The 26,261-nt window shown below is 40.2% G+C and overlaps 2 protein-coding genes and 1 long non-coding RNA gene across 7 annotated transcripts; 1 reads left to right on the top strand and 2 right to left on the bottom strand.

The window, feature by feature from the left end:
• Positions 1-403: 403 nt before the first annotated feature.
• On the bottom strand, positions 404-4,510 carry rhof (ras homolog family member F). The gene is made up of 5 exons (XM_043250444.1): positions 4,092-4,510; positions 3,678-3,765; positions 2,217-2,326; positions 1,770-1,904; positions 404-1,300 (listed from the first exon to the last, which is right to left on the bottom strand). Exons 1-5 carry the CDS (start codon positions 4,218-4,220, stop codon positions 1,133-1,135), a joined length of 630 nt encoding a protein of 209 aa, XP_043106379.1. The 5' UTR covers positions 4,221-4,510; the 3' UTR covers positions 404-1,132.
• Positions 4,511-6,077: 1,567 nt separating this feature from the next.
• On the top strand, positions 6,078-25,749 carry setd1ba (SET domain containing 1B, histone lysine methyltransferase a). 4 transcript variants are annotated; one of them, XM_043250080.1, is made up of 19 exons: positions 10,288-10,426; positions 10,581-10,735; positions 11,013-11,111; positions 11,391-11,661; positions 12,780-12,901; positions 13,665-14,702; positions 16,834-17,574; positions 18,254-18,433; positions 18,521-18,614; positions 18,750-18,952; positions 19,074-19,152; positions 19,229-19,606; positions 19,702-20,154; positions 20,569-21,072; positions 22,265-22,440; positions 22,544-22,669; positions 22,767-22,886; positions 22,967-23,104; positions 23,188-25,749. In XM_043250080.1, exons 1-19 carry the CDS (start codon positions 10,366-10,368, stop codon positions 23,359-23,361), a joined length of 5,112 nt encoding a protein of 1,703 aa, XP_043106015.1. In that variant the 5' UTR covers positions 10,288-10,365; the 3' UTR covers positions 23,362-25,749. The 4 variants fall into 4 exon arrangements, with proteins under 4 accessions (XP_043106014.1, XP_043106015.1, XP_043106016.1 ...); XM_043250081.1 differs by having other exon boundaries at positions 19,702-19,800; XM_043250079.1 differs by lacking the exon at positions 10,288-10,426 and adding an exon at positions 6,078-8,397 and having other exon boundaries at positions 19,702-21,072.
• On the bottom strand, positions 6,084-10,090 carry LOC122352611. Of its 2 annotated transcripts, XR_006251894.1 has the most exons (3): positions 9,291-10,090; positions 9,104-9,200; positions 6,084-8,867 (listed from the first exon to the last, which is right to left on the bottom strand). It is a non-coding gene; the product is annotated as an uncharacterized LOC122352611 (long non-coding RNA). The 2 variants fall into 2 exon arrangements; XR_006251893.1 differs by having other exon boundaries at positions 9,104-10,090.
• Positions 25,750-26,261: the final 512 nt, after the last annotated feature.

Consider the following 26,261-nt stretch of genomic DNA (forward strand, 5'->3'; position numbering starts at 1 on the left):
ATACTTGACTGACAGTGCAGAGTACTAGTAGCTTCGATTAAATTAATAGTGAATGAATAACACTGTTAATATTTTCATGCTTAAGTAACATTTCAACTCTTAGCTTCGTAGCCGCGACAGAAGCATTTGGAGGCTTCCGGTACCGCGTTCGCTTCCTGCTAAACACGAGTTTTTGCGCTAACCACACGATCACTTTTGTGTCCTGACCAAGTTTGTTTTGCAAAGAAAGCGGAGATTTTGACTCATTTGTCTTCCTGATACCTGAAAACCGCGTCGTGCAAGATTAAATGCGTGCCTCGAATATGCATCTGCGTGAATAGCCTAATTTTACTATTGACGTTATCTGGTTTCACACGGTTTGCTTAATTAAACAAGACCCTTAAATGTGTATATGCACAATGTGTATCTTAAAATATGACGGGTTTATTTGTGCAGTAATGGTTTTCAAATTAATCAACACTTTCTGGCATCACTGTGAGATCTGGGGAAGTTAAGAAACGCAGCAAATCGTCCCCTTACTGAAAGAAAGTCATTGAATGGTTCCGAATGGTGGTGGTCTACACATAAACTCATATTTCCACAAATCTCCAGGATTTTTTTGTACACCATAGGCCACCTTTTTTTGTTCAGAAAGCTTTATAGGCTCGCAAAATACTGTAACTCAGAGTTTAAAAACTGCAACTATTGTGTAAGTCGATGACATGCATTGCACAACAAAAAAATGTCACACCCAGTGTAACACAGCGGCAGGTACTTCAGTTAGTTGTGCGTTACTATTACAAACACAGATCGTAACAGTCATCACTGAGACATCAGCAGCAATTTTTCCATCTTCTATTGGATCCACAATCATGGGGGACCAAATTCCATCAAGTCATATCAGTAACACCAGCAGAAGGATGTGGCTTGGACCATTACAGGCTTATCACGCTCACTCCGGTGACCTCTGTCAGACAGTTAAGCCTTGCTTGGTGGGCAGATTGTGAGAAAACGCACACCACATGTCCTGAAAAATATTCCTTCGAGAAAGCTTAAACAACTTTGAGAAGCTTTGCAGATGTTTCCCAAGTGTTTACAGAATATCCTATTTCATATATACAAAACTTGAAAAAGCGTGTTCTTCTGGCAGTGGTCACAGAATGGTGCAGCGTTTCTTCTTCTTGCGGAGATGTCTTGCTTTAGCCCGGGCCGCTAGCGCTCGCTTGGTTGCCTCTCTGAAAATGTCCTCTACGTTTTCTCTATATTTTGCCGAACACTCCAGGTATATATCAGCGTTCATTTGCTTCTGTATTTGTTCACCCTAAGAAAGAGATATGAAGGTTGGTTATTCAGGTACAACATATCTATATATATATATCTATTTGCATATACACACATACACACAGTATATATATAAGTATATAAGAAAATGATTTCTAAGACAAAAGATTTTAAATAAATGGTGTACCTTTAAAAAAAATACACACAAAAAAAATGTAAGCAACACAACTGTATATTAATTATAACTGAGTATGTTAAATATATATATATAATAAACTTACCGGGGTTCAAAACAATATTCACAACTTCCATAAAATATTAGTATGTGCTATGTTAGTAGTAGCATTAAAAATATTGAACTTCACTCCAAAAAATGTGAGCTTAATCCAGAATGACTTTGTTTTATGAGTGTTTGGGATGTACTTTGTAAATCACTTTGGAAATGTATTTTGTAAATCACTTTGGATAAAAATGTCTGTTAAATGATTTCATATAAATGTAACGCCAACCTGGAGGTAGGTGATGGGCGCCAGATCTAAAGCTTTAAGCTTCCTCATCTTCTCTTTGTCTTTTCGTAGGTCTGTCTTGCACCCTATTAAGATAATGGGCACGTCACGGCAAAAATGCCTAACCTCTGGGTACCACTGTTGGGAAAAAGGGAAAAACCATTTAAAACCGAACTTCTTCATTTACATAAATACTTTTCTGGTCTTCCTTAACGTCATATTAGTGTACTGTATCTATCTTTAGGCCATGCATGCTGTGCCTTTATTTAAACAAGGCTCGGCACATTCCTCTGAACTGACATGACAAGAAGTTTCCAGAAATACTGTTTGTTTTCAGAGGTGGTCCATCTGTAATCATCTACTGTTCGGGGCAAAGTTTATCAGCCTGCAAGCGAACAGACTTTCACCTGACGAGCGGTATAGTTTCATTCAAAGCCGAAGGCAAATCACCTTTATCGTGACATTGTCGAACGACGTCGGATTGGTCACATCGTAGCAGATGAGAACAAGGTTTACTTCTTGATACGACAGAGGCCTCAAGCGATCGTAGTCCTCCTGGCCTGTCGGTAAACAGATTAGAAGGAAATGACGTAATGCTATCACACCGATGCCTGAAAACAAAGCTGCATTATGTGGAGCGTTGCTGTGGCGATGCTTCTTAACAAGTCAGAGGTGGAGACCTCTGACCATATACAGCATCTTCCTGTATGTCGCGTTTTATGAACAAAGTATTTTGACGAAGAAACGAAATGTGGTAGAAAACCACATCCTGGCTTGAACATCCTGTTCCTGAGACGCAGAGAAGGTCTGGGCAGCAGTGTGATAAGCAGCTCGATTGCTAAACTTGCAGTTCGAATTAGACAAGAAAAAAAGCATTTCGAAGAATTTATCACGGACAAATTCAGATTATATAGACGTCAGAGGTTCAGAGAGGCCAGTAAACAAATATAAATGATTATTAGATCAATACAAGAATGTGCAATGGTTGCAAAACAAGTTAAAAATGTGTCCTGTAGTTCAGAAATGTTTGAACCATGAATAAATATTAAATACTGAACCCATTTTCAATCAATTTGGTCCTTCAAAAACAACTTTAAACAAGTAATATTTTGAAATGGTGTTATGGTTTAAAAATAACTTTTCATTTAAATATACTTATAAAAATATTAATGTGATGCAAAGCTGAATTTTCAGTGTCACTTAAAAAAAATTGCTGCTTAATTTAGATTTTTTTTAATGATGAAAGTTCAAAAGAAAAAAATACATACATAATTTATATATATAACATTATAAATGTCTATACTGTCACTTTTGATCAGTTTAATATATCCTTGCTAAATAAATACTCACTTCATCAAAAAATTAATAAATCCTATCAACCCCAAGGTTTTAAACAATAGTATAACATGGCAATTAAAGTACTCAAGTTAAATAATTATTTAAATAATTAACATTTTAGACACATGCACTATTCATCCACAAATAACAACTCCTTTAAAAATGTAGTATTGGCTTTTAGCATCTTGCACCACATCGGCAGACATATTCTGCTCCATTAAAGCTTAAAAACTGGAGGGTGATGCTTACAATAAGAATATTTCACAATAGCTAACGTGTCATTTATTTCAAATAAATACCTTAATATACTGTAAATAATGTACAGAGCATGTTATTGGATGTCAACAACTGAGGACAAAAGTTTTGCAGAATATTTCTAATTGAATTTGAATCTTTAGATAAACACGCAGTGCTCGAAGTGTGTCCCGACCTCAGGGATGTCAGCTATGAAAACTATTACTAATGGCCTCACACCCATTTCACTCAACATTCCTGCCTACATATTTAATCAATGAAGCTTGTAACTACGGGGCGTTTGGAGTCTGAGGTGTGTCTGGCGTCTCAGATGCTTACCTGCCGTATCGTACAGATTCAGCTGAATGTCTTTCCCTCCATAGGATACAGTGGTGACATATTTGTCGAACACAGACGGAGCATATTTCTGTTGAACACCAATATACAATCAGTTAAATACAGGGGCACGCTTGATGACATAAAAAGCTCAAGTTTCTATAAGACCATCAAGGCGTAGGCAGAAACTAAAACTGCTGTCTTAAGAGTGGAAAAACTTGCTGAGGATGTTGTGCAAATGACTGTTATACATTTTGCAATGTTTCCTTTTCATGAAAAAAATGGTAACTAGCGAAGCTGAAGTAAAATGGTAACTAGCGAAGCTGAAGTAAATCTGGTTTACAAAAAAACTGACGAGCGTCAAGTCAAGCAAGATGGAATTGCCATCTTGAGCTTCGTCGCCGTCTGAAAGCTTACCTCTGGGAAATCTCCTTTGGCGTACACCATAAGCAGAGACGTTTTCCCACAACCCCCGTCCCCGACGATCACAATTTTGAGAGAATCGGTTTGAGTGCCATTGCCGGCCACAGAGCCGTTCTGTGTCATGTCCTCTCGCGGGCCGCACCGGCCGGGTCGGTTCCTCCAACAGGTGCCCAAGTGCACAGAAGCGTCAGGTCAATTCATTGGTGAGCAGACTAACGCTCTGCCAGGTGAGCATGCTGCTATCCGGTCTCGGCTTCCTCCTCCTCTTGCCTTTTTTTTTTTTTCTTTTCAAACCATGTGACTGTTTTCGGGAACCCCAGCAGAGCAGAGCGTGCGACTGTAACGGAGGCTGTTAGACGCGTGTGACTCTTTCCTGTGGCTGCCCGCACACGGTCTGCTCCATCACTAGGCGGGGAACTGAAGGCACTCCCTGCAGCCGGTCAGGAGAGTTTACTTCCTAACAGCATGTCAACTCAGACGGGCCATTGAAAATCTTCTCACATTTCTCACATTCTCAGTCTGCTGAGGGTGGAGCTCTGAATGATACGCTTAGGATGATGTTACAAAAAACATAATTGCACTGATTATATTGATAATTAAGTGAATTATATAAGTGACTTTGTTACTAATAACAATTACATAACTAAAAGTCTTATTATTTGTATTACTAAGAAACTAAAAGTCTTATTATTTGTATTACTAAGAGACTAAAAGTGTTATTTTAGTATCATTCAGATTCATTTTCTTGTATTTTCTGTTTTTATTTTTTTTTTTTTTTGCCTTTAATGTTATTATTATTATTATTATTTTACTATATATTTTTAATTATTATTTTTTTATGTCTTTGGTTTGGAAAAATGCTGCTTCGTTAAATAGCTGAAATATTGCTGCACATTTTAAAATTTAGTTTAGTAAATTTTTTATATTTCAGTTTTAGTTTTTAGGTGTTAATCAATCTGCCCATTACAACATCAAAACATAAATGAGTGAACGGATGTATACAAACATTAATTCAAAAATACTTACTCTTTAAAAATGATTTGCCTGAACATTAGTAAGAATTATTCAAATATTAAAAAGCATAGATTTACTAATGTCAGACGCAAAACGATTCAGCTCGAATTCCCACTTTAAAAGAGATTTTCATGTTTCAAGATGAACCTGTGAGGCAATTGTGAATCACGGCTCAGTGCATCATGGGAAGTTTGGTAAGCCCCTCAATTTTTACACTTTATTTGTGTGTGTGTATATTTGGTTATGGATGCTGAACGGTCAAAATAGCATTGCGGTTGTGTTAAAATGCATATAGTATAAATATATAGCTTTTTTTTTTTAAATTATGAGTAGCCTACAAAATAAACACTACATAAAAGAACATATCAAGCCCTGTATCTCTTAAGATGGTACTTAACCAATCTGCTGAACAGTGACAATTTTAATGAAAATGTATATTTTAATGCAACGAGAAACCGTGCAGCACCAGCTAAAGGCCGTTCAACGTACAACAAACCTTTAATTTATTTTAACAACGGCCAATAGGTGTCAGTTAACGCATCCCTCACACGGTCTCAGCCAATGAGAAGCTAGAAAAAAGGTTGTTGTTTTCGCCTCTCACTTCTCACAGATAGGAGGCGTCTTATAGTGACCGTCTCTGTTCACAGACCTGCGAGCATTTGCTGGTTCCGAACACGGCAAGGGACAGAAACAGCAAAAATTAATTTTATAAGCCCAATATGTTCGGGTTTTTGCGGTGTCCATACAACAAAGGGCGTTGATATCCATTAATGAAGGACAAAGGCGGCCTACATCTCCAGCAAAAAAACGGACGTGCCTGTTTTTCGCCATATGGGCCCGTTTGGTTCGGTTATAAATCAGTTCACACACAGCCAAACGTAATAAAAACGTAAATGAACGTTACAACAAACCGGCAGCTTCGTTTCGAGGAAACAGCTGAGGAAACAAAGTGTCAAAAACCACAAGACTACATTTATATTTAAAATAGTTATATTTATTGCAGCACAAAAGCAGCTAATTTAGCGCAACGTCTTTGTATGCATACTTACCATATTGTTAAACGTTACAATGAACTTCAACGAGAAAGAAAAAGGTTTAAAGTGAACGCAACTAAAATAATTGCACATGATGAGAAAGGCAGACGCGAACCGTCGTCAGGATCAGTTGAGTATTTCCTCAGTTTTCTTGTGGAAAATTAGACTGGCATTAAAAATGCACATTACAGGCGATCTACACACATTGCTAGCCATCCTCCACAAAAATATAAAATATGCAAAATAGTACATATAAAAGAGTGCGTCAAAAACGTCCTTTCAAGACCTACAAAAAACAGTTAACAGCACATATGATTAATTGCGTAGATGAACGTCGAAATTTGTCGAGGATCCACTCCAGCTGTCCAGAGCACCAACGAAGCTTTACGCGCACGTCTGCATGTATCAGGTAACAAACCAAAAAAAATTAAATAGAAAAATAAATATGTACATAAAAGAAGGTGTCGACTGAGATCTTTTTTCTGCCCTTCTATCCTGCCGTTAGAAACAGCTTGCGTTCGCAGGTTACGAAGATAAAGAGGATTTTCCTAATTAAACACACGAGTGCCATAAAATGGCCTCATGACCCACTTCAGCCTTGGGCGACAGGAAACGATGTGGTCAGCACGTCTTCAGTCCTTTTTTTTCCCTGAAATATTCGGACATCAGTCCTACTTTAGACTATGGCAGAGAGACAAACTTGTATTGGTGTGCATGCAATAACAAGCGTGAATCCTAAAAAAAAAAAAAAAAAGAAAAAGAAAAAGAAGCGAAAGACAGATGGCGCGTTCCCTTGCGCAATACCGTTCTGGTTGATAAATTGGAACTGGCGCGTCGCCCCAAACGCACGTAAAGAAAGGGAAAGAGAGAAAGGAGGAGAAAAAAAAAAAAAAAAAAAAACACAAAAGACGACGACCAAATTCCAATGTTGAGATGCTGCCTGGGTTATATAAATATGTCCGTTCTCTACACGTTTATAGAGATGTGGATTAAACTAGAAATAACTAAAAAAAAAATTACATAGCCATAAATTGTGCAAAACACGACAATCTGCATACCACATACCGGTATGTGTTGCAACTGTATGACATATTCAGCAGAAGACCTGAGAAACCTAAGTAGTGCGCAATCCTGCATGCATCACGTCAAATTATCCTCTCAATGGCTGGCGAATAAACTGCACCGAATGTTCTTGAAAGGGGGACGAGAGAGAGCACAGAGGACTGGATATTCCCTTTGTACTTGCTGATTGAAATGCCACACAGTGTTTGAGAGTCTTTCTCCGACCTTAAATGGTTCGGTGGGTGCAGTCACATCCCGGACCCGTGGCATGCGTCCAAACTCTCAGATTACTGCTGTGTGTATGTTTCAGTGCCACAGGGTTTCCAGAGCTTTTGCGCAGCGGCGTCGAGGGCGCGTTTCACGCGCGAGGCATTACTGCGAGTTTTGTGCAATATCCTCACTTTTCAAACGGCGAGCCCCTCTGACCGCGTCTTGTCATTTTGTGTTTGCAATGATTGCCACGTACAAAAAAGGCAGCATCGGTTGAAAGAGCGAGCGACAGCCTCGCCCATAAATGGCGCGGGCGGCAGCCTTTCTTTTCCACAAAGATGTCCTTGTGAAGACGCCATGTTGAAAATGAGAACAGCAGAGAAGCCATTAAACAACAGGCTATTTCTGAGGTCGCTTTGGACATGGGTCAGCAATGAAAGGTGTCTATAATAATCATTTTTACACCTTTATCTCTTTTTTCTTACATTTATAATAAACCCCCACATAACAAAATATATACTTGTATGTTTAAAATAAGTTTGAAATATACATTTAATGTTACCCGTTATAAAAACGACAGAATATTTCCACGTTATATTGCTCAAATAAGGTCGTATAAACCATTACCTCGGCAAAGATTTGTTTCTGTCTTCTGAATGATGAAGAGCGAGTGAGTTTCTCTTGTCATTCTGTCTTCAGGAAGAGAAAGAGAGGGATTGTTTGCATATTGCAATATCTAAAAGTGCCTCAAGATTTCCAGCAGCTCCACTCGTTGGAGACTGCGCAGATAGGTGTGTTAAATGGCGAATTATGTCGAAAAACGACGGCAGAAAAATGGTTATTGTCGTTTTCTTCCTTTTAGGCGTTGCAACCCAACCCCCTCTTTAAAGCCAGTGTTAAAGGATCCGAAGATGGGAATGAAAACGTTCCTGTTTCTTCATCGTTTAGGCCTGATAGAATTATTTCAACAAAATGTTAAGGTAAATATCTCTGTTAGTGTTTTGATTAATTATGAATGTTTAGAGAGGCGTATTTTTATACATTATATCTATGAAGCACGCTGTTATGAAACTAATAGTGTTATGAAATTAAAGTGTGCCCTTGGCGCAAGGTCAGATATACAGTGAGTGTTCACTTACTGAAAATACCAGTTGAAAAAAAAAAAAAAAAAAAAAAGGGATTTCTACTCCATAGTAAAACCAGGAATACACGGTTCCCAATAGAAATTTCATGAAAGGGAATTCCACATTTCTTTAAACATCATTTTACTTCTAAAAAAAATAGCTTTGTTACCAGTACTGCTGTAGGTTTTTTTTTTTTTTTTTTTTTTTAAAGTGAGGCGCAACCAGGATGAGCATTAAAACAACCACAAACCCTATCAATCGTACCTGTGATTCAGCATTTTTGCAAAAGGCCAATCGTCCTTTTTCTCTATGGCCTGCCTTGTTTGCTGAAATGTGAGAAGCAATCAATTTAAATGGATATAAAAAAAAAACAACAAAAAACAAAAACACAGCATGCAACTGAATGTTCTGAAGACAAAAGCTTTGCCTAAAACTAATGACACTTAGTGAGCACTAAAAAGAAATAAAAATTCAGCCAGTTTACATAAAATGCCTCAGTTTAATTAGCAATAAAACATTTATTCTGCAGCTAAATAAGCAAAGACAATGAAGATAAACTTACTTATTGATTAATGCTTGGCCCTGAACAAGGCAGGGCCTTAAAGCAGTTGGTAATTTTCATGTGTTTTTTTCTTTCTCTCTCTCTCTCTTTTTACAGTCTAGTTAGAAATAATATAAACAAATACAAAATGTTTATTCAGTAGCATTTTACTAAAGAATAAAATGCTGTTATATGGGTGTGCCATGACCTAGTTTGCTGGGACAAAGATGGTTTCCAGGAAGAGAAAAAAAGTTTAAAAATGTCAAAGGGATATCATCCAACATTTCATCTTCCTTCTTCTCAGATCCTGTAAACAGAAACATTGTATGTATTAAATAGTCCATAAAAGGCTGATGAAATCAAGATTTAGATCCCTTTAGGAACAAAGGAAACCCATTTTGGCCATTGAGTCCCAATGTAGGAGAAAATGGCTGCGCCTGCATTCAGCCTTCTTTCTGCTCTCTGTAGGAAGAACTGAAGGCTGTGCTTCTAATAGCTGAATCTACCATGGTGCTTCACTCTGATTGGCTAGAGAGGGAACTGCTGTTAACCAGCCAATTGCCCAAGCACCGCAGAATATCAAACAATGTTGGGAATGGTGGAATGGATTGATACATGTATAACACCTACTATAAGTACATGACATATAAACTAACGTTAGACGCTTAACGCAATAATCAACACTTTATTATTTTTTTTTTTTGTTGTTGTTTATATAAGGCAAACCCTAGACAAAGTTCATTTTACGTGCACATTACGTGCAAGGCTCGAGATGCATTCCGGAATAAACGTTTAAATGAAAAATAAAACCGCAGTTCGTTTCGAAACCAAATCATTTGGGCTTTCAGCGCGTGTCCCAATTCAGTTTTAACAACCTTCCCCAGCGTTGCTCCTCCATGTCCATCTTGTATTTAGCGTCCACGTAAATCTATCGCGCAGATTCAACGCGTTCAAAACGCCCGCTTTCCCGCGACTAGTTCAACGTATTTCCACTTCACACTCGTTAATCGCGCACAAGTCGGTTTGTACGCGTTTTTGGGAGCCTGGCGAAAAATACCGCTTTAGCCTAACGATTAAAAACAATAAATCGAAAGTGCCTGTCGAATGTGCCGGAAGGTTGAGATAGTGGTGTATTGTGGGAGAGACAGAAACCCCAGACTATAGAGGCACACAATATGTGTTGGCTCGCAAAAAGGAGGCAGTATCTTTAAAATCATGTAATGTGATCGGCGAAACGTTCAAGATCTAGCCGTTTTATATTAAACTACTCGATCGGGCGCAAAATGTCCAGACCTGGAGAAAGAAATAAGCTAAATGAAGATCACGGTAGAAGACAGAGTTCAAGTAAGCTTTCTGTTTTTTCTTCCTCTGTAATGTCTGTTTCGGGCATCGCTTCAAACCCCCCATTTTCTACAACGTACTGTTTGTGTGCAAATATCAATCTTTGCCATGTCTGGATTGTGAAGCGTACTTTCTGTTTTTGCCATCTCTTCGTTAGGTTTGGCGAACGGAATGGAGAACAGCCATCCTATCTGCAGTTCGGGAGAGAAACGAAGTCATCATTGGAGAAGTTACAAGTTGATTATTGACCCGGCGTTGAAAAAGGGATCGCACAAACTGTATCGCTACGATGGACAGAACTTCAGCGTGCCGGTGAGCGAAACGAGCCGTCGCTACGGATACATCGACCCCGCGTATCGTGGCGCTGAATGGACACGATATCGGTCGCGTTGTAAACACCTGACACAGCACATCAAAGAGTTTCAACGTTGCCAAACTTTCGCGACCGAACGCTCGTTTTAGAACCAAACCAGCGGGAGACGAGCCCTGCTTGTTCCGCGCTCGTTCTGGTGACAGCGACGTGCACGGTTCGGCCGTGTAAAGTACGCTACCTCGCGTAAAGTGTTTATAAATGTGTTTTTGTTTGCAGAACCCAGGCATGCCGCCCGTGGACATCGTCCGAGACCCGAGAATCGGTCGTATGTGGACTAAGTACAAGGAGACTGATCTCCCGGTTCCTAAATTTAAGGTACGTTAGTTAGTTCAGTCAGTCACACCCCCCTGACACATGTGTGCGTTTGTCTTGAGTGTTTTTTTTTAAGCGTCCGACTGCAGCACGTTTGAAATCCACTGAACGCTTTACACATCCGTGTCGCTTGCTTTTGAATTCAAAACGAGCGATTTAACGGTCCGCTTTCAGCTATACTATAGACACGTGCTTTCATTCAAAACGTCCGGGACGTGAGGTGACGTTTTGAGCGGCTTCAGACAGACGTTCCGTTTCAAAGAACCGCTTTCTTTCCCTCAGATCGATGAGTGTTACATCGGTCGAGTGCCTCCGAAGGAGGTCACGTTCGCCAAACTCAACGACAACGTCCGAGAGGGATTCCTCACCGACATGTGCAAGAAGTTCGGCGACATCGAGGAGGTGGAAATTTTGTACAACCCGAAGAACAAAAAGCATCTCGGAATTGCTAAAGTCGTATTCGGAACCGTCAAGGCGGCGAAGGATGCCGTCCAGAACTTGCACAACACGTCTGTCATGGGCAACATCATCCACGTGGAGCTGGACCCTAAAGGTGAGCGTTAAAATATTAAAGCGGACGTTTACGGCTTTTATGTCACCGGAGGAATGCTGTCTGACAGAAGTACACCAAAGTGCTACCTGTGTTTGTGCATTTGAATACATTGTTTGTGACATGCAGTCACGTGCGAAAATTTACGTTGGTTGCTTGGTAACCGCTAAACGGCAAGTCAGCGGCTGAGGGATTAACTGATGTGTTTGCTTTGAAGTTTTACGTGAAACGGGAGCTTTTTGGCTGTTAATTCGACATTTGGTTGTAGTTTGAAGCAACATAGCAGCTGGTTAACCTTTATAAATTATATACCTTATATATGTGTGTTTTAGAAATAAAGGAGGTAGTTAAAGCACGACTTAAACATAATTGTGACACAAATGAAAGTGTTGGTAATGTTAAACCTTTCGTTTGGACTGTTTACTGAAGGACAAGCAGACTGAATCGTCATTAACTTTGTAAAAGTGAGATCCTGAAAGCAGGATGACAGCTGTATTGGGTCTCCCCTCTCTTAAAGAGACAGTACCGTTTCATCTGTTATCGTCAGTGGCATTCATGCATTGAATGTATTATTGTCATTTTCTTATTTGATGTGTAAATATAGATGATGTCTATGTATATAAACGGATGCGTATATACACACACACGCTTTATATATATATAACATTTTAAAATTGTAATTTGTAGTAATTTTTAATAATATTTAAGTGAGATTACTAGCCAATAGTATTTGGCAAAGCACATTTTAGTTGTCATTTACACAGAAATTAATTTTTCTGTTATTTTTGTGTGACAACAACAAATGCTTAATATGTGCTAAAACTAAAAGTGTAACAAAATAAAATAGTTGACAAAAGCAAATTCCTGTTAAGATTTACAATGAAGTTAGTTTTTGTTTTTGTTATATTATAATGTTCTAATATCAATAGCTTAATATGTACTGAAACTGAAAACAGAAAATAACAACAAAAGTAAGTTGTTGTATAATGTAATGCTTGCAAATTGCAATTGCATAGTTTTTTTTTTTTTCTTAGATTGTAAATGCATCTAATAGATAAAATATGTGTTTTCCTTTAGATGTAGTCCACATTGTATGCCACTAATCTTGTTCATCTGTTCAGGTGAAAATCGCCAAAGGTACCTCCAGCGTCTGATCAATGGAAGTTATACTCCACTCACTCTTCCAGTTGGTGGTGAAGAGGCCTGTGAAGTTTCACCACGCAGCTTAGCTGAAGCCCTGCTGGTAAAAACCAAACCAAATTATGCTACTACATGTAACTCTATTTATAGAAAGAATCAGAAGACATAAAATTGTACTACAAAACAAAAGAGTTAAAGAATCTTTTTTTGTTTACAGCTGTATGGAAAAAGCCAATATCAAAGTAGCTTTAGGCAGCTGGATTTATTTTATCAAATTGGTTTGTTCAGAGTGGTTGAAAAACAATTGAATGATTCAGAACAGATTTTCTTTTACCACAAATGCTCATATTATGCATTTTAAAAAAACACACAGTTTATTACTTTTGTTGTTTTGTTTTAATAACATGCTGTAGTTTTTAGCTTTTTATAATATTGTGTCATGACAAGTGAATCAGTTTTAATTTTAACCTATTAGTTAACACATCATTTTAATATAAAAGGTGTTTTACACCAGCACACTGTATAAATGCTCTCCCTCTCCAGCAGAAAACTCTTTATCTCTAATCCAGTTTATCAGTTCAGCAGGTGGTTAAATGGACACGGACTGAAATGCACATAATAACTGCTACCAGCAGAGAGCTGCACGCTATTACAACATGAACTTTGCCCAGTCCCCCTTCAGTTATGAGCATTATCACAGTGGGGCCATATGAAAACAGAGAGTGCCGTTAACTAATATTTATACAATGTATTTGATGAGCAAGTTAATTGTTAATGCCTAAAAAGGCCAAACATTTTGTTTATGAAATGTTTGTATTGTGAAATTCTGAAATGTGTTTAAGCTGGTCATGCTTTTGTGTCTACAGCCCTTGCGAAGACTTTCCGAAGGCAACTCTTCTGCAGTCGGAGGCACAGCCACGCCGGGCGGCACCAACACCCCCTTGTCCCTGGATACGGCCTACTCCAGCCTAAGGCAGGATACGCCCCAGTCCCAGGGTACCCCACACACCCCGCGTCCGTCGGGCACCCCGTTCTCTCAGGACTCCAGTTACTCCAGCAGGCAGGGCACTCCGGGGTTCCAGTCAAACCGTGCTGAATCCTCGGGGGGCTACAAGTCGAGACGGCATGAAACCAAATTCCAGGATGCCTATAACCGGAGACCGGAAAGGCATTACGTCCACGGTACGGGAGGAGGGCCGCATCGTGGCAATGCAGAGCAGCCCCCCAATTTTAAGCAACATCAACCCCCCGAGCCCCCGTCGCCTGCTTTTGCACACACGCCGCCTCCACCAGCCAGTGCAAATTTCAAGAATGCTTTCTCTCCTTATCAGCCCCCGATGCCCCCAGTGTACCCTCACACAGAGCCCTCCTTCCACCAGCCTGTTCAACGGGAAGTGGATTATAGGAGACCACCTCAAGCCCCGCCACCCCCGAGCACCGACTTTATGCCCGTCAGAGACAGGCCTGCGACGCCGCCGATCCCCGAACCACCACCCCCTGCTCCAGAAACCCAACCAGCCACGCCTCCCCCCTCCACGCCGGAGCCCCAAGACTCCACGCCGACCCAGGACTCTGAGCGCAACAGCTTGGACTCGCGCATAGAAATGCTTCTGAAGCCCTTCTTGAACGAGCGAGGAGACTCGGATGCCGAGGTTCGTATGGATGGCAGTCCGATCTCCTCCTCGTCCTCTCAGCTCTCCCCTATTCCACCCCAGCGACCCTCGCGGCCTGCAAGCACCGGCCTGGAGGACATCAGCCCAACGCCGCTTCCCGATTCGGACGATGATGAGCCTATTCATGGTACTGCTTCCCTGTTGACAAACTCTAGGTCCATGTCGCCCTCCAACATGCACAGTAAAAGCGGCGCGGGGGAACCACGGACGCCCGTTGACAAAATGGACACGGTAAGACCTAATATATGATCTCTCTTTGCTGACCTTTACAATCAAGTGTCAAGTTATTTATATAATACAGATTGTATAAAGACACTTCAAAAGTAATAAACCAAAAAGTAATAGTATAAAGGTTGCAGAGTTCTCTATATATCACTTTAGCTGGAAAGCAATTCTAAATAACACACAACAGTGTCCTTATTCAGTTCAATTTAGTTTAGCGTTCATTCAGTTTGGTTAACTTTGCAGCTGCACAAACAGTTCTTCTCAAGTGTCCCCTTTTTAAAGTATTGATTTAGTTTTTTTCAGATAGAATGAACTGATATGTAGGCCTTTCAGTTTTGAAACGGATTAAATATATATTTGACATTTTTGAAGCAAATTGTTATATGCCGTGTTGTAAGGTATAGCCTTGGAAATTGATTTAGTGTAGTCTGCTACTTTTTGCAATTACTTTGTAATGTATCGAAATATTCAAAGGCATCTGATGGGGTATTAAATATTATATTATGAGTCGCTGTATGGAGGGTTTCAGGACCCAGAAGAAATGTGAGAGGCAACCGCACTCATATTCCTTTAGACAGGCCCTTTACTTTCCCTTTTGTTTCATATTTAGCAGTAGAAGAAATGGTGCAATCTGAATGCAGAAACATGTTTTTGAATCTTTTTTTTTTTCTTTTTTTTTTCTATACTTAACATAGACCTCAGTGTGCAGTGATTTGTAGGGCTTATTTAAACCCATAGGTATTGCCAGGAGACTTCTTGGCATCACTGCTTATTTCTGTTTGCTTGAGATTTTGGAACTCAACTCTTTGTGACATTTTCAGCAGCTTGAAAAATAGAAAGGTTAGCCTGGCACAGTTTAAGTCCTACATGTTAATCTTTACCAAATAGGCTTTCCAAAGAAAAATTTGAAAATATTGGGCAGTAAGTACATAAATGTTCAGTGACTAATAAATAAGGCTCCCTCTTGTAAATGAACTTGTTTGCATTACAGCCCCTAGCTCTGTATGGCAAACCCATGAAATATGATCCTGCCGTGAATGCCACCTATGTGCAACACGCTTTCACTTCCTTTTACACGCAGTTCGACTCGAGAAACAATGAACAGCCGTTAGCTTACTTTTGTGTTTTACTTCCTGCTTAAAAGCTGGACCATCAGGATAGTGCTGTTCTTACTAAATTCTCCAAAACCATCATTTAACTAGGGCTGTATTACATTAAGTCTTTGGATTCCTACATTCAAACTACTTACAATGATTGATTCAAAAGAACAGTCGTTGTTGTTATTGTTATTGCTTAGGTTTAGTGTTTTAAATACAAAAAAATTAATTCTGGTGCATAATTTGTGCTGTAAACATATTTTGTTGAGCAATATGATAATGCTTTTCTAGGTGATCTGTTTTATGATTTCAGTTTTATTGAAAAAGGGGGCCTTTTGCACTGGCACTGGTCTTGCACACTTTTAAGATTATATTTATTATTGGAAAATTATTAAAAACAGTGTTTACTGAACTTCAACTCAAGTCAGCTTAAGTAAATAAAACATTTTAGTATTTGAATTAATGGTAGATTTAAGACGTAAATTTAGAAAGACATTTTGAAAAATCTTAAAATAAATAATTTTTACAAACACTAAAGCTGGAATCATTAAAGATAATACATGAAATGTAATTAAATAAACTTGATGATAAATAAAAAGCACAAAATTATTGTAACTTCAATTTCAAAACATTCATAATTATGCGAACAGTATTAAAATAACAATATAACTTAATAATAACAATATAACTTATAACGTGTTGGGCCGGATTCGCAAAACATTCTTAAGATATTTGTTCTTAACTGTCATTTTCTTATTTTCTATGGGTAAAATATGGCCCGTATCCATATTCTTAAGAACATCTCTAAGAACTTGAGAACATTCTTAGGAACTTCATGGAATTTCTTAAAAGATTTCTTAGCTCATTTAAGGAATAGAAAATATGAAATTGATCTTTTCATACTTGCTCTATTTGAGTTGTTAAACTAAAGGTAGTATTGGCAAAATAAATAGTGTTCACCAGCTTAGCTTTGTAAACTACTTGTTTGTGCTCTCTAATACAACAGATGTTTTGTTTGGTTTTTTTTTAAATAAATGCAGGGCCAGTCATCAGGTGAAGACATGGAGATTTCCGATGATGAGATGCCTGGCACACCGATCGCTAGCGGGGACTGTGCCAAAAACATTGTGGTTAACTCTGCAATGTCTCCGATGCAGACTATTCCCATGCCTCCACCAGGGTTCCCCCCACTGCCCCATCCACAAGCTGGCTTCCCGCTGCCACCCCCTCCTCTTCCAACTGTACCGCACCTGGCTGGCCCCCATCCAATGCTACACACGTTGCACCCTTATCCCCCTGGCATGATGCCCATTATGCAGATGGACCTGATGAGCTCCTTACCACAGTGGGGCAGCGTTCACATGTCTTTCCAGATGCAAACTCAGATGTTAAGTCGCATGGCGCAGAGTCAGCGGCCGTATCCTTACCCTCACTTCATCAGCGGGGCTGCTGCAAGTGCCGGTGCTGCTGCCGCCGCCGCAGTCATGCAGTTTGGGGGCCCATATGCGCCTCTGTCTATTGTTGGTGCACCAGCAGGCACTGTGGGTCATGGGCAACCCTGGCCTCTACCCAACATACCCAAATTCAACCCTGCTGTTCCCCCTCCAGGCTATGAGCCTGAAAAGGAAGACCCACATAAAGCCACTGTGGATGGAGTTCTTATGGTTATCGTCAAGGAGCTGAAGGCCATCATGAAAAGAGATCTCAACCGAAAGATGGTGGAGGTGGTGGCCTTCAGAGCATTTGATGAGTGGTGGGACAAACAGGAGCGCTCGGCTAAGGTAAGTGCTATTCGACAATCCCAGGCCTGTTTTAAATGTCACATGATACCTGTTTCTGTGTATGTAAATACTTCTGGAAATTAATAATAATACATTTGCTTTCCAAGGTATTTAAGTCAAGCCAGATACAAAATCACTGTCAGGTTGATGGGTATCGTTCATAAATATTGTTGCCTTTTAAATTACTTGTTCAACACTCAAACAATTCGTCCTAAATGTTGCTAAACTGCACTGACATAATGCTAAATTAAATGCAAGAAAATCCAACTATTATATGAATGCTATTAGGCAGTGTTTGATCAAAACAATTACCGTTTATTCTATTACATTAGATTAGCTTTCAATAATAATGCTGTTCCAAAACAAATTAATATCCAGTTATTATATTTATTTGGACATGTAAATATTTTAATAATATAATAATTGCATTGTTAATATAATAAGATTGTTACATTTTCCTAAAACCTACTGGGATGAGTAATAAATTGATATTTAATCTGTTGGTGTTTTGGAGAGGGTACTCTTGCTCTAAACTAATTGTTAGCTGATTCTAAATAGGCAAATAGTTTTGGAACAACTAGTAAAAAGGAAAAAACACAGTTTAGTAAATTTCCAAACCTGAGGTCATGTAATTATACTAACAGAATTATCTCCCGTCACTGTGTTTCTGCACCTGCAGGCTACGCTTACTCCTGTGAAGACAGGTGAGGGCAAAGATGAGGTAAAAGAACGGGCTAAACCCAAAGAGACTATATCCTCTAGCTTACTGGAAAACTGGAACAAGGTAGAGGGTATGGGCTTCGAGGGAATGGGACTCGGCATAGGCCTGCGTGGTGCCATTCGATTACCATCCTTCAAGGTACCCAACTACCACCCTGTGTTTTTGTTAGTTTGCTGTTGTACTGTTATAGTTGTTCATTATCAATTGCTACTCATTTGTTTGCAGGTTAAGAGGAAACAGCCACCTGAGCCCACATCTACCAATGACAATAAAAGGGTACGACCATCCACACCTGTCGATGATGAGCTGGAGGATGAAGGTGTGTGCTTAACATACTTGCCCAGTTAATCATATTTGATCAACTGAATCTTGGACAACTTTTACCCACTGTTGGCTTTAAAGTGGCAATGCTTTCCATGATTACATGCATTGACTTGACACGGTTCATTCTCAGAGTCGGAAAGAACAGATCATCGCATGGATGGTTCTAGAACGGATGGTGGTGGTTCTTCCACCAAGCGAAGACCAGGCAGACCTATGGAGCTGGACAGCGCAGGTGAGGAGGAGGAGGAAACCTCTGGCAAAGAGGAGTCATCACTTTCAGACCATGAAGAGGAGCCAGTGGAGAATGCCTCTGAGAGGTTGTCCTCTGTCACGGTGAGCACCTATCTGCAGTACTTTTTGTTAAACGTTAAACAAGTGTTTTATTAAACGTTAAAAAGTGTAGTTAATCATGCTCTATATACAGCACCTATATAACATAAACATGCCTTCTTAGGATATGGAGGATGAGGAAGATGAAAAGAAGAGCGAATCAGACTCCAGTGAGAGTGAATCATCGGACTCATCAGATGACGGTAATGGCAAAAGGTTGATGAGTATTGTGCCCTTGGTAATTGACCTGAGGTAATGACCTTAACCTTCCCCCCTCAGAGTCTTCTAGTTCATCTTCCTCTTCCAAATCTGATTCTGATTCTTCTGGGAGCGAGAGCTCGTCTGAATACGAATCGAGTTCAGGGGAGGAAGAGGAGGAAGAAGAGGAGCAAACAGTGGCAATGGAGGATGAAGATGAAGACGATGCACAAACCTCATCAACAACCTCATCTTCCTCATCCTCGTCTTCTGAAGAGGAGGATCTTGAAGTAAAAGCTCCTAGTACCCCCACAGGACCACCACCAGAAGAGGAACTACATGACTTGGGCAGACCGGAAGCTTTAGATGAGGCAGAGATCGATCACAAACATGCTGCAGTGAGCTCAATCAAGACTGAAGTTGAAGACGTGTGGCCTCCATCTCCCAAAGGATTGCCAGGTCAGAGCCTTAATTGTTATTTAGCTTGATGTTCCTGTAGCAGTTGTGTATTCTGTGTTGAATTCTGATCCTGATTGTTTGTCATCTCTTTTAAGCTGATGAACCCGACATTGATTTGGCAGTCAGTATTCCAGTGCCCAAAGCTGAAGCCACCCTGGAGGATGTTGGTAGCTTGAGGCCACCCACCCCAACAGGTTCGTTTGCAGACAGTGATCAGGACACCCAACCAAAGATCCCTGCAGAAGACTTTCCCCGTACCCCTGGTCGTGATGGCCCGGTTCCCCTAGAATCCGAGACAGCAATCCCTCGTTCTCTTTCTACGCCCTCAATGCACCTTCCACTTCCCCCCAATCATGCCCTTGAAGCTCGATCCCTTCTGCCGCCTCCCGAAGCTTTGCCAGATATGCCTGTCCGTGGGCGGTTGCCTACGGAAGAGGACATCCCACGCACACCAGGGAGAGATCTTATGGACAGACCCCGGGGTTTAGGCAAGTCTCAGAGCACCGATACAGTTCCTGTCACACCAGGTAGCGACGCACCGCTAACAGGTAACAGCTTGAGCTCGCCGCATATTCCTGGCAGCCCTTTCTCTTACCCCGCTCAATCCCCTGTCCTCAGCGCTGGTATCCCTCGGACTCCGGGTAGAGATCTTACTTTCACCCCAGCTTTCCCTGACTCTGCTGCTTTATCTGCAAGCCTTCCCATTCACAGGAAGGCCTCGTCTGAGAGCTTAGAGGAGAAGGCTCTCTTTAAAGAGCCTCTACTCAGCGCCTCTCCCCAGGCCAGCCTACAGCCTAACAATGCAGTTTCTTCCCCATTCCCTGGTCCTCCCCTTTCTGCTGCTTCACTTCAGGAGCCACCTCTACCTCCCCAAGGCTCCTCTCCCACTTCTGTTGAGACTTCCTCTCCTGCTGCTCCAAAAGACCTTCCTGTTCCAATGATAGATGTTCCTGTGTCCTTAGATACTACTCCAAACAAGAGGAAACCTGGACGCCCCAAGTCTAAAAAGGTGTCAACCCCTTCAGATTCTGAAGAGCCTCCAGCGCCAATGGTGGCCTCTTCACCTCCAGATCTACCAGTAAACGACCTGTACCCTGACCACACTTCGGAGACCTTCAAAAAAAGAGAAGATGAGGACACCACAGCATTGGAGGAAGAGGAAAACCAAACCCAGATCGTCAAACCTGAGGTGGAAGATAAGTTTACTTACATCACAGAACCTGTTCAGAAGACTCGCCGACAGAGGCGGAGCTGGCCAGAGATGTTGTTCTCCCCTGTGACATCCCCGTTTCGACCCAGCTTCCTACCTCGCTCAGATTTCGAGGAGATGACCATCTTGTATGACATTTGGAATGACGGTATTGATGAGGAGGACATCCGCTACCTTAAGATAACTTACGACAAGATGCTGCAGCAAGACAATGGCAACGACTGGCTCAACGACACCCTCTGGGTCCATCATCCTCATATCCTTTACTGCTACAAAGTAAATGAGCAAATTAGCATTAAAAAAAAATATTCACAGAATTTTTTTTTGAAGGTCACCCAAATATTTTATATGTGCTTACCCCCAGGTTGTCGAGATGTAGGTGAATTTGTTTCTTTAGTAGAACACAAGCGCATTAAATGTCTTCTTTTGGTAACGAGACGTATTACCAAAAAATAACTGTACTGAACCACACTATGCCGTACCGTGCAGTGGAAAAGCGCCATTAGTTATTTTTGAAATTTAGTTTGGCACCACTTAGACATGTGCCAGTATTCTATAATGCAATATATCATGATAATTAATATGCATGGTATTGTTATCAAAATACAGAAAATAACTATTTTATTAAAATAGAATAGAAAAAAAATCTGATTTTTTTTTAAATATGTGCACTCTGATGTAAACAAGTACGGATGAGATGCACACAATTACTCTCTGACAGACTGAGCAACTTAGCTGTAACCCCAGAAATGGCATCAACAAAGCAGCTGCTACTTTATTTAAATTTGAATGGATTTTTGTTTTTGCAGTAGTGTTCATCACAGCGCCAAATACTTTAATATTTAGTCCCAGTATATTTTTTTATTCTTTATTCTGTCACACTTTACATAAGGGCTTCATTATTTAACATTTAACAAACTCCCAATGGAGTATTATTCTAAACATTTATTAATCTTGGGTAATTTAAATATTTAATAACACATCACTATGTTAAAAACAAAGTAATTATAAACTGTTTAATGAACTTGAGCTAACATAAACTGAAATGAGTTGCATTATTTTTAACAAAAATATAAGTTCAGTAGCAAATGTAGCTTTTGTTCATGGATAATATTAATGTGTCAAACTAATGATATTTTACTATAAAGTTATACCTATTGGTCTTTTTAATTGTTTTAAACTTTTTTTTTTTATCCATTTTTGTGCATTGTCTTGTATTTAAATGTTCATATATATTTTGTTATAAGAAAAAAGAGCATTAAACCTGTTATACTGTATTATGACAATTAAATTTAAATATCGCAATAATACTGTATATCGTGATAAAAGCATTAGCAATTAATCTTAACATGAAAACATATGCCTAGTACCACTTGCTAGTATTTGCAGTCCTGTTATGTGGAAATCTATGTGTTTATATAAAGAAAGACTCCTTGACTCCTCTGAACCCACCAATGTGGGCAGCACATCAGGGCTGAAGAAGAAGCGAAAAGAAGACGGTATTCGCGACCATGTCACCGGCTGTGCCCGCAGCGAGGGCTACTACAAAATCGACAAGAAAGACAAAATGAAGTACCTGAATAGCTCACGGCTGCAGTCCGAAGAGCCTGATGTGGACACTCAGGTGGGCCTCAGTGCTAAAAAAAACTGGAGTGTATTCTCAGTCGATACTTCATTAAGCTGAATTGCTGAAGGTCGTGTTTTGGTTTTTGTTTGATTTCTCACAGGGGAAGAGTATTCCAGCACAGCCCCAAGCATCTTCTAGGGCAGGTTCAGAGCGGCGGTCAGAACAGCGCCGCCTGCTATCATCCTTTAGCTGCGACAGTGACCTCCTCAAATTCAACCAGCTCAAGGTAGGACAAGTGAACCCCAGCTATTGATATCTTGCAAAACATCACCAATCAAAATACAAGCCAAGTCCAAATCTAACAAGTCACAACTTCTCTACAGTTCCGTAAAAAGAAGATCCGGTTCTGTAAAAGCCACATCCATGACTGGGGATTGTTCGCCATGGAACCTATTGCTGCTGATGAGATGGTTATTGAATATGTCGGCCAGAATATCCGACAGGTGAGCGTAAAGCCAACCAAACTTTCAGCATCCCTGCTTGTTGGCCAGTCTGTTTGTAACTGTCTTATCTCCATCTGCAGGTTATCGCAGACATGCGAGAGAAGCGATACGAGGAAGAAGGCATCGGCAGTAGCTACATGTTCCGTGTGGATCACGATACCATTATAGACGCAACCAAATGTGGCAACTTCGCACGCTTCATCAATCACAGTTGCAATGTGAGTTTGCTTGTACGATGTCTCAACAAAAAGTCATATTAAAGGCGAAAACCATATTGATCATGTTCTGTTTTGTTTTGCAGCCAAACTGTTATGCCAAGGTCATCACTGTGGAGTCGCAGAAAAAAATCGTCATCTACTCGCGGCAGCCAATAAATGTTAACGAGGAGATCACTTACGACTACAAGTTCCCCATTGAGGACGAAAAGATACCGTGCCTCTGTGGTGCAGAGAACTGCAGGGGAACCTTGAACTAACCCCAAAGGACAGGTGAGAACTTTCTTAAAAAACATGCACTGCCCAACAACAAGCCCAGACGCCCCGTCTTCTGGATCTACAGAGGAAATAGTGGGTGAAATCCAACACATCCACTGGTTATATCGTGCAGCTAAGTGTCTGGGACTTCGTTTTTGTACTTTTTCATGATTGTTTACGAATTACAGGTGCTCTTTCAAGCATAAAAAATGAGTTTTCTACCACTCTTCCATTGACCTCTATGGAACTGGACTTATTTTTTTTCCCCCTACATTTTTGGGCACCCACTTTCTCGTCTGCCCAATTGGCACAGTTTGTCTTTACCGTGGAGCTCCTGCTCCTCCACTTCCTCTGCGGTTTGGTTATGGAGAGACCTCCCCGTCCCTGAACTCGGACACGAAACACTTTTAAGCTGCTCACGTCTGTAACACACGCACAAAATTCTTTTTTCAAGAATTTCAAAAAAGCTCTGGTCAGGTTTTTTTTGTCCTTGTCCTTGCAGCCCGACTTGTATGAAGTTTAGTTTATCGTCGGACTTCACTGTAACAAGCCCACAAGGTTTAGCATTCATCGTGACACTAACCATTGTTTGGGGAATTGGGTCAATTGTTTTCAATTTGCAGAACATTCAACAAAAGCACACCTGCTCCGGCCACAAAACAAATCAGTAGAAAAGATCCACAGCTCAGGCAAATTTACACAAAGCGAAACGCTCCTACGATTTTTCAGCCAGCGCTGCATGTGGCACCTACAGACTGAACCTTTTTTAAAGGATCAAAAGCAAAACCAACAATACACTACACTTCATTCTTTCATTTATTCAAGCCATTTTTACAACATCTCTGTGATCTCTGTGATTTGAGCGTGTCTGCTGCCCTCTAGCTTTTGTAAGATGTAAAGATGGCAGAAAGCTGCTTGTTTTCAATCAGATTCCACTTTAAAGCTGTACAGCCTAGTATTAAGTGTGCGTTTTGTCATGTCAGCTCACTATTTCAGCAGATGAACATGCAGAGGTCCAATTGGCTTCGTGCATATTTAGTCACTAGTGCTGAATTTTCTATTACGGAGCGAATCTCACCAATATGATGCTGCTATCCTGCAAATGCATGTTCCTAATTTTCTCCACCAGTTCACTTTAAGAAGCAAAATCCACTTGCACTGGTTTCAGCATGGGTTTTCATAGTATTAAGAGTTTTCTGTGAGTGCGATTACTGGTGCACAGCACTGATGCTTTTCAAAAAGCTTGCCCAGGCACCGATTCCACTAATTAATCTAAGTTGATGCACCGATGTTAAGGATATCAGACCCTGGAGTATTAGGTCCGTCAACCTGAAAACATCAGCAGTGGACCTAGCAAATCAAGTACAGAATACAGTGCCAAATTTGTACGTTAACGTGTCACATCTCCAAAGGCAAACCTTCTTCCATTTGTCTCCTCCTTGTGTGTGTGTGTGTGTGTGTGTGTGTGTTTGTACAGATTACCTAAGTTCACTGGTACATTGGGCGACCCTTTTGAGGTCCTTCTGCATTTTTCCTCAGTATTTAATCATCATAAAGCTATCATAGCCTCATTCGGCCAAAATTCCCTTTGAAAGCAGAAGACTTTCTGATCTGCATGGCATCGTGGTCACTTGCTTTTCTTTGTGATTTGGTTATGTTTATAAATGCACTAGAGGCTTCCAACCCCCATCAAGCCAAATGGCACTCACAAGACCAAGCTATGAAATGTGTCCTTTGCATTAGTTCACTCACAGGGTAAGGTCTCCCAGCTTTTTTTTTTTTTTCTTTCTTTTTAAATGTTTATATTGTACAGGATAATAATGGTTTGTATAGAGGAATGAGGCTTTTTTAATCACGATGGGGAGTGACGATGCATCGTTCTGCTTTTATGAGCGACAAATGGAGTATTTAAAATGAATATTTTTCAGGGATCATTATATGAAAAAGGGGTTGAATAGCTAATTTAAAGAAAATGATGCATCTTGTACATAAAACAGATTTGTACTTCCTTTTGAAAGATTGTTTCTTGTAGAAACGTCTTTTTTTGCCCATTTTCCTTTGGATTCTTATGTGTAAATACTTTAACTGTGAATATATAAATATAAATATATATATTTTTGTTCCTGAGGATTTGCTACAGCATCACGGCTCAGAAAGGTCTATCTGACAGCGAGTACAGAGAGCTGGTGGCAGTATTTTCAGCTTGTGTCAAGCTTTATTTTTTATTTTTGGTTGTAAATTCTATGAAAATCTGTTTGCAGTGTGGGGGAAAAGCATTATCATTCAGAAATGGCAAGGGACATTGGTGAGATTGACCTTTAGTCCCTGTCTATTTATTATACCACAAATGTATGGAAAAAAGATCATGGAAAAATAAAGGATTTTTTTTTCAACTGCCTTGTCTTGGAACTAATCTTTTAATCATGTCTCACATTTATGTAAAGTTTATTAATTTGAACGATTTCTGATGAGTTCCTGTGTATAGAGTTAGCGCGAGCGGGATTCCGAATGTGAGTTTAATTATGATTAATAACTTAGCATATTTTTGTCAGTAGGAGGTCTATAGCACACTGGGGTCTCACCATCTGCCCTACATATTGCCTTACATTACTCATAGTTCTATTCATGTTTACCCAGTAAAGACTTAAGCTAATAAATATCTAATGTCATATTTTAGAAATTGTTACCAATTAAGCCGAAGTGCAATGATTTATATGCAAGCCAGACTGACTGAAATAGCGACTGCCCTGTCAGTGAGCGGCAGAATGACCTCAGCGGCCAGATTAGCAAACCTAGTAACCTCGAAAGAGACTGAAACAAGGGCTCTTTGTGTGAGCGAGCAGTGCCCCCAGTGTCAGTAACAGGACGTGAAAGGTATGAGCACTACAACAACGCGCTTGTG

This window comes from Puntigrus tetrazona, chromosome 10 (assembly GCF_018831695.1).
Source record: "Puntigrus tetrazona isolate hp1 chromosome 10, ASM1883169v1, whole genome shotgun sequence".
In the NCBI taxonomy this organism is placed as follows: domain Eukaryota; kingdom Metazoa; phylum Chordata; class Actinopteri; order Cypriniformes; family Cyprinidae; genus Puntigrus; species Puntigrus tetrazona.

What these genes read in the sequence shown, in the direction of transcription:
- rhof (XM_043250444.1), bottom strand. Translation starts at nt 4,220, where the DNA reads ATGACACAGAACGGCTCTGTGGCCGGCAATGGCACTCAAACCGATTCT. An exon ending in CCAAAGGAGATTTCCCAGAG is followed by an intron (nt 3,766 to 4,091) that starts GTAAGCTTTCAG and finishes GGTGTTCAACAG; the next exon opens with AAATATGCTCCGTCTGTGTT. An exon ending in CGCCCATCACCTACCTCCAG is followed by an intron (nt 1,301 to 1,769) that starts GTTGGCGTTACA and finishes TCTCTTTCTTAG; the next exon opens with GGTGAACAAATACAGAAGCA.
- setd1ba (XM_043250078.1), top strand. Translation starts at nt 10,366, where the DNA reads ATGTCCAGACCTGGAGAAAGAAATAAGCTAAATGAAGATCACGGTAGA. An exon ending in AACAGGAGCGCTCGGCTAAG is followed by an intron (nt 17,575 to 18,253) that starts GTAAGTGCTATT and finishes CTGCACCTGCAG; the next exon opens with GCTACGCTTACTCCTGTGAA. An exon ending in AGAGGTTGTCCTCTGTCACG is followed by an intron (nt 18,953 to 19,073) that starts GTGAGCACCTAT and finishes ATGCCTTCTTAG; the next exon opens with GATATGGAGGATGAGGAAGA.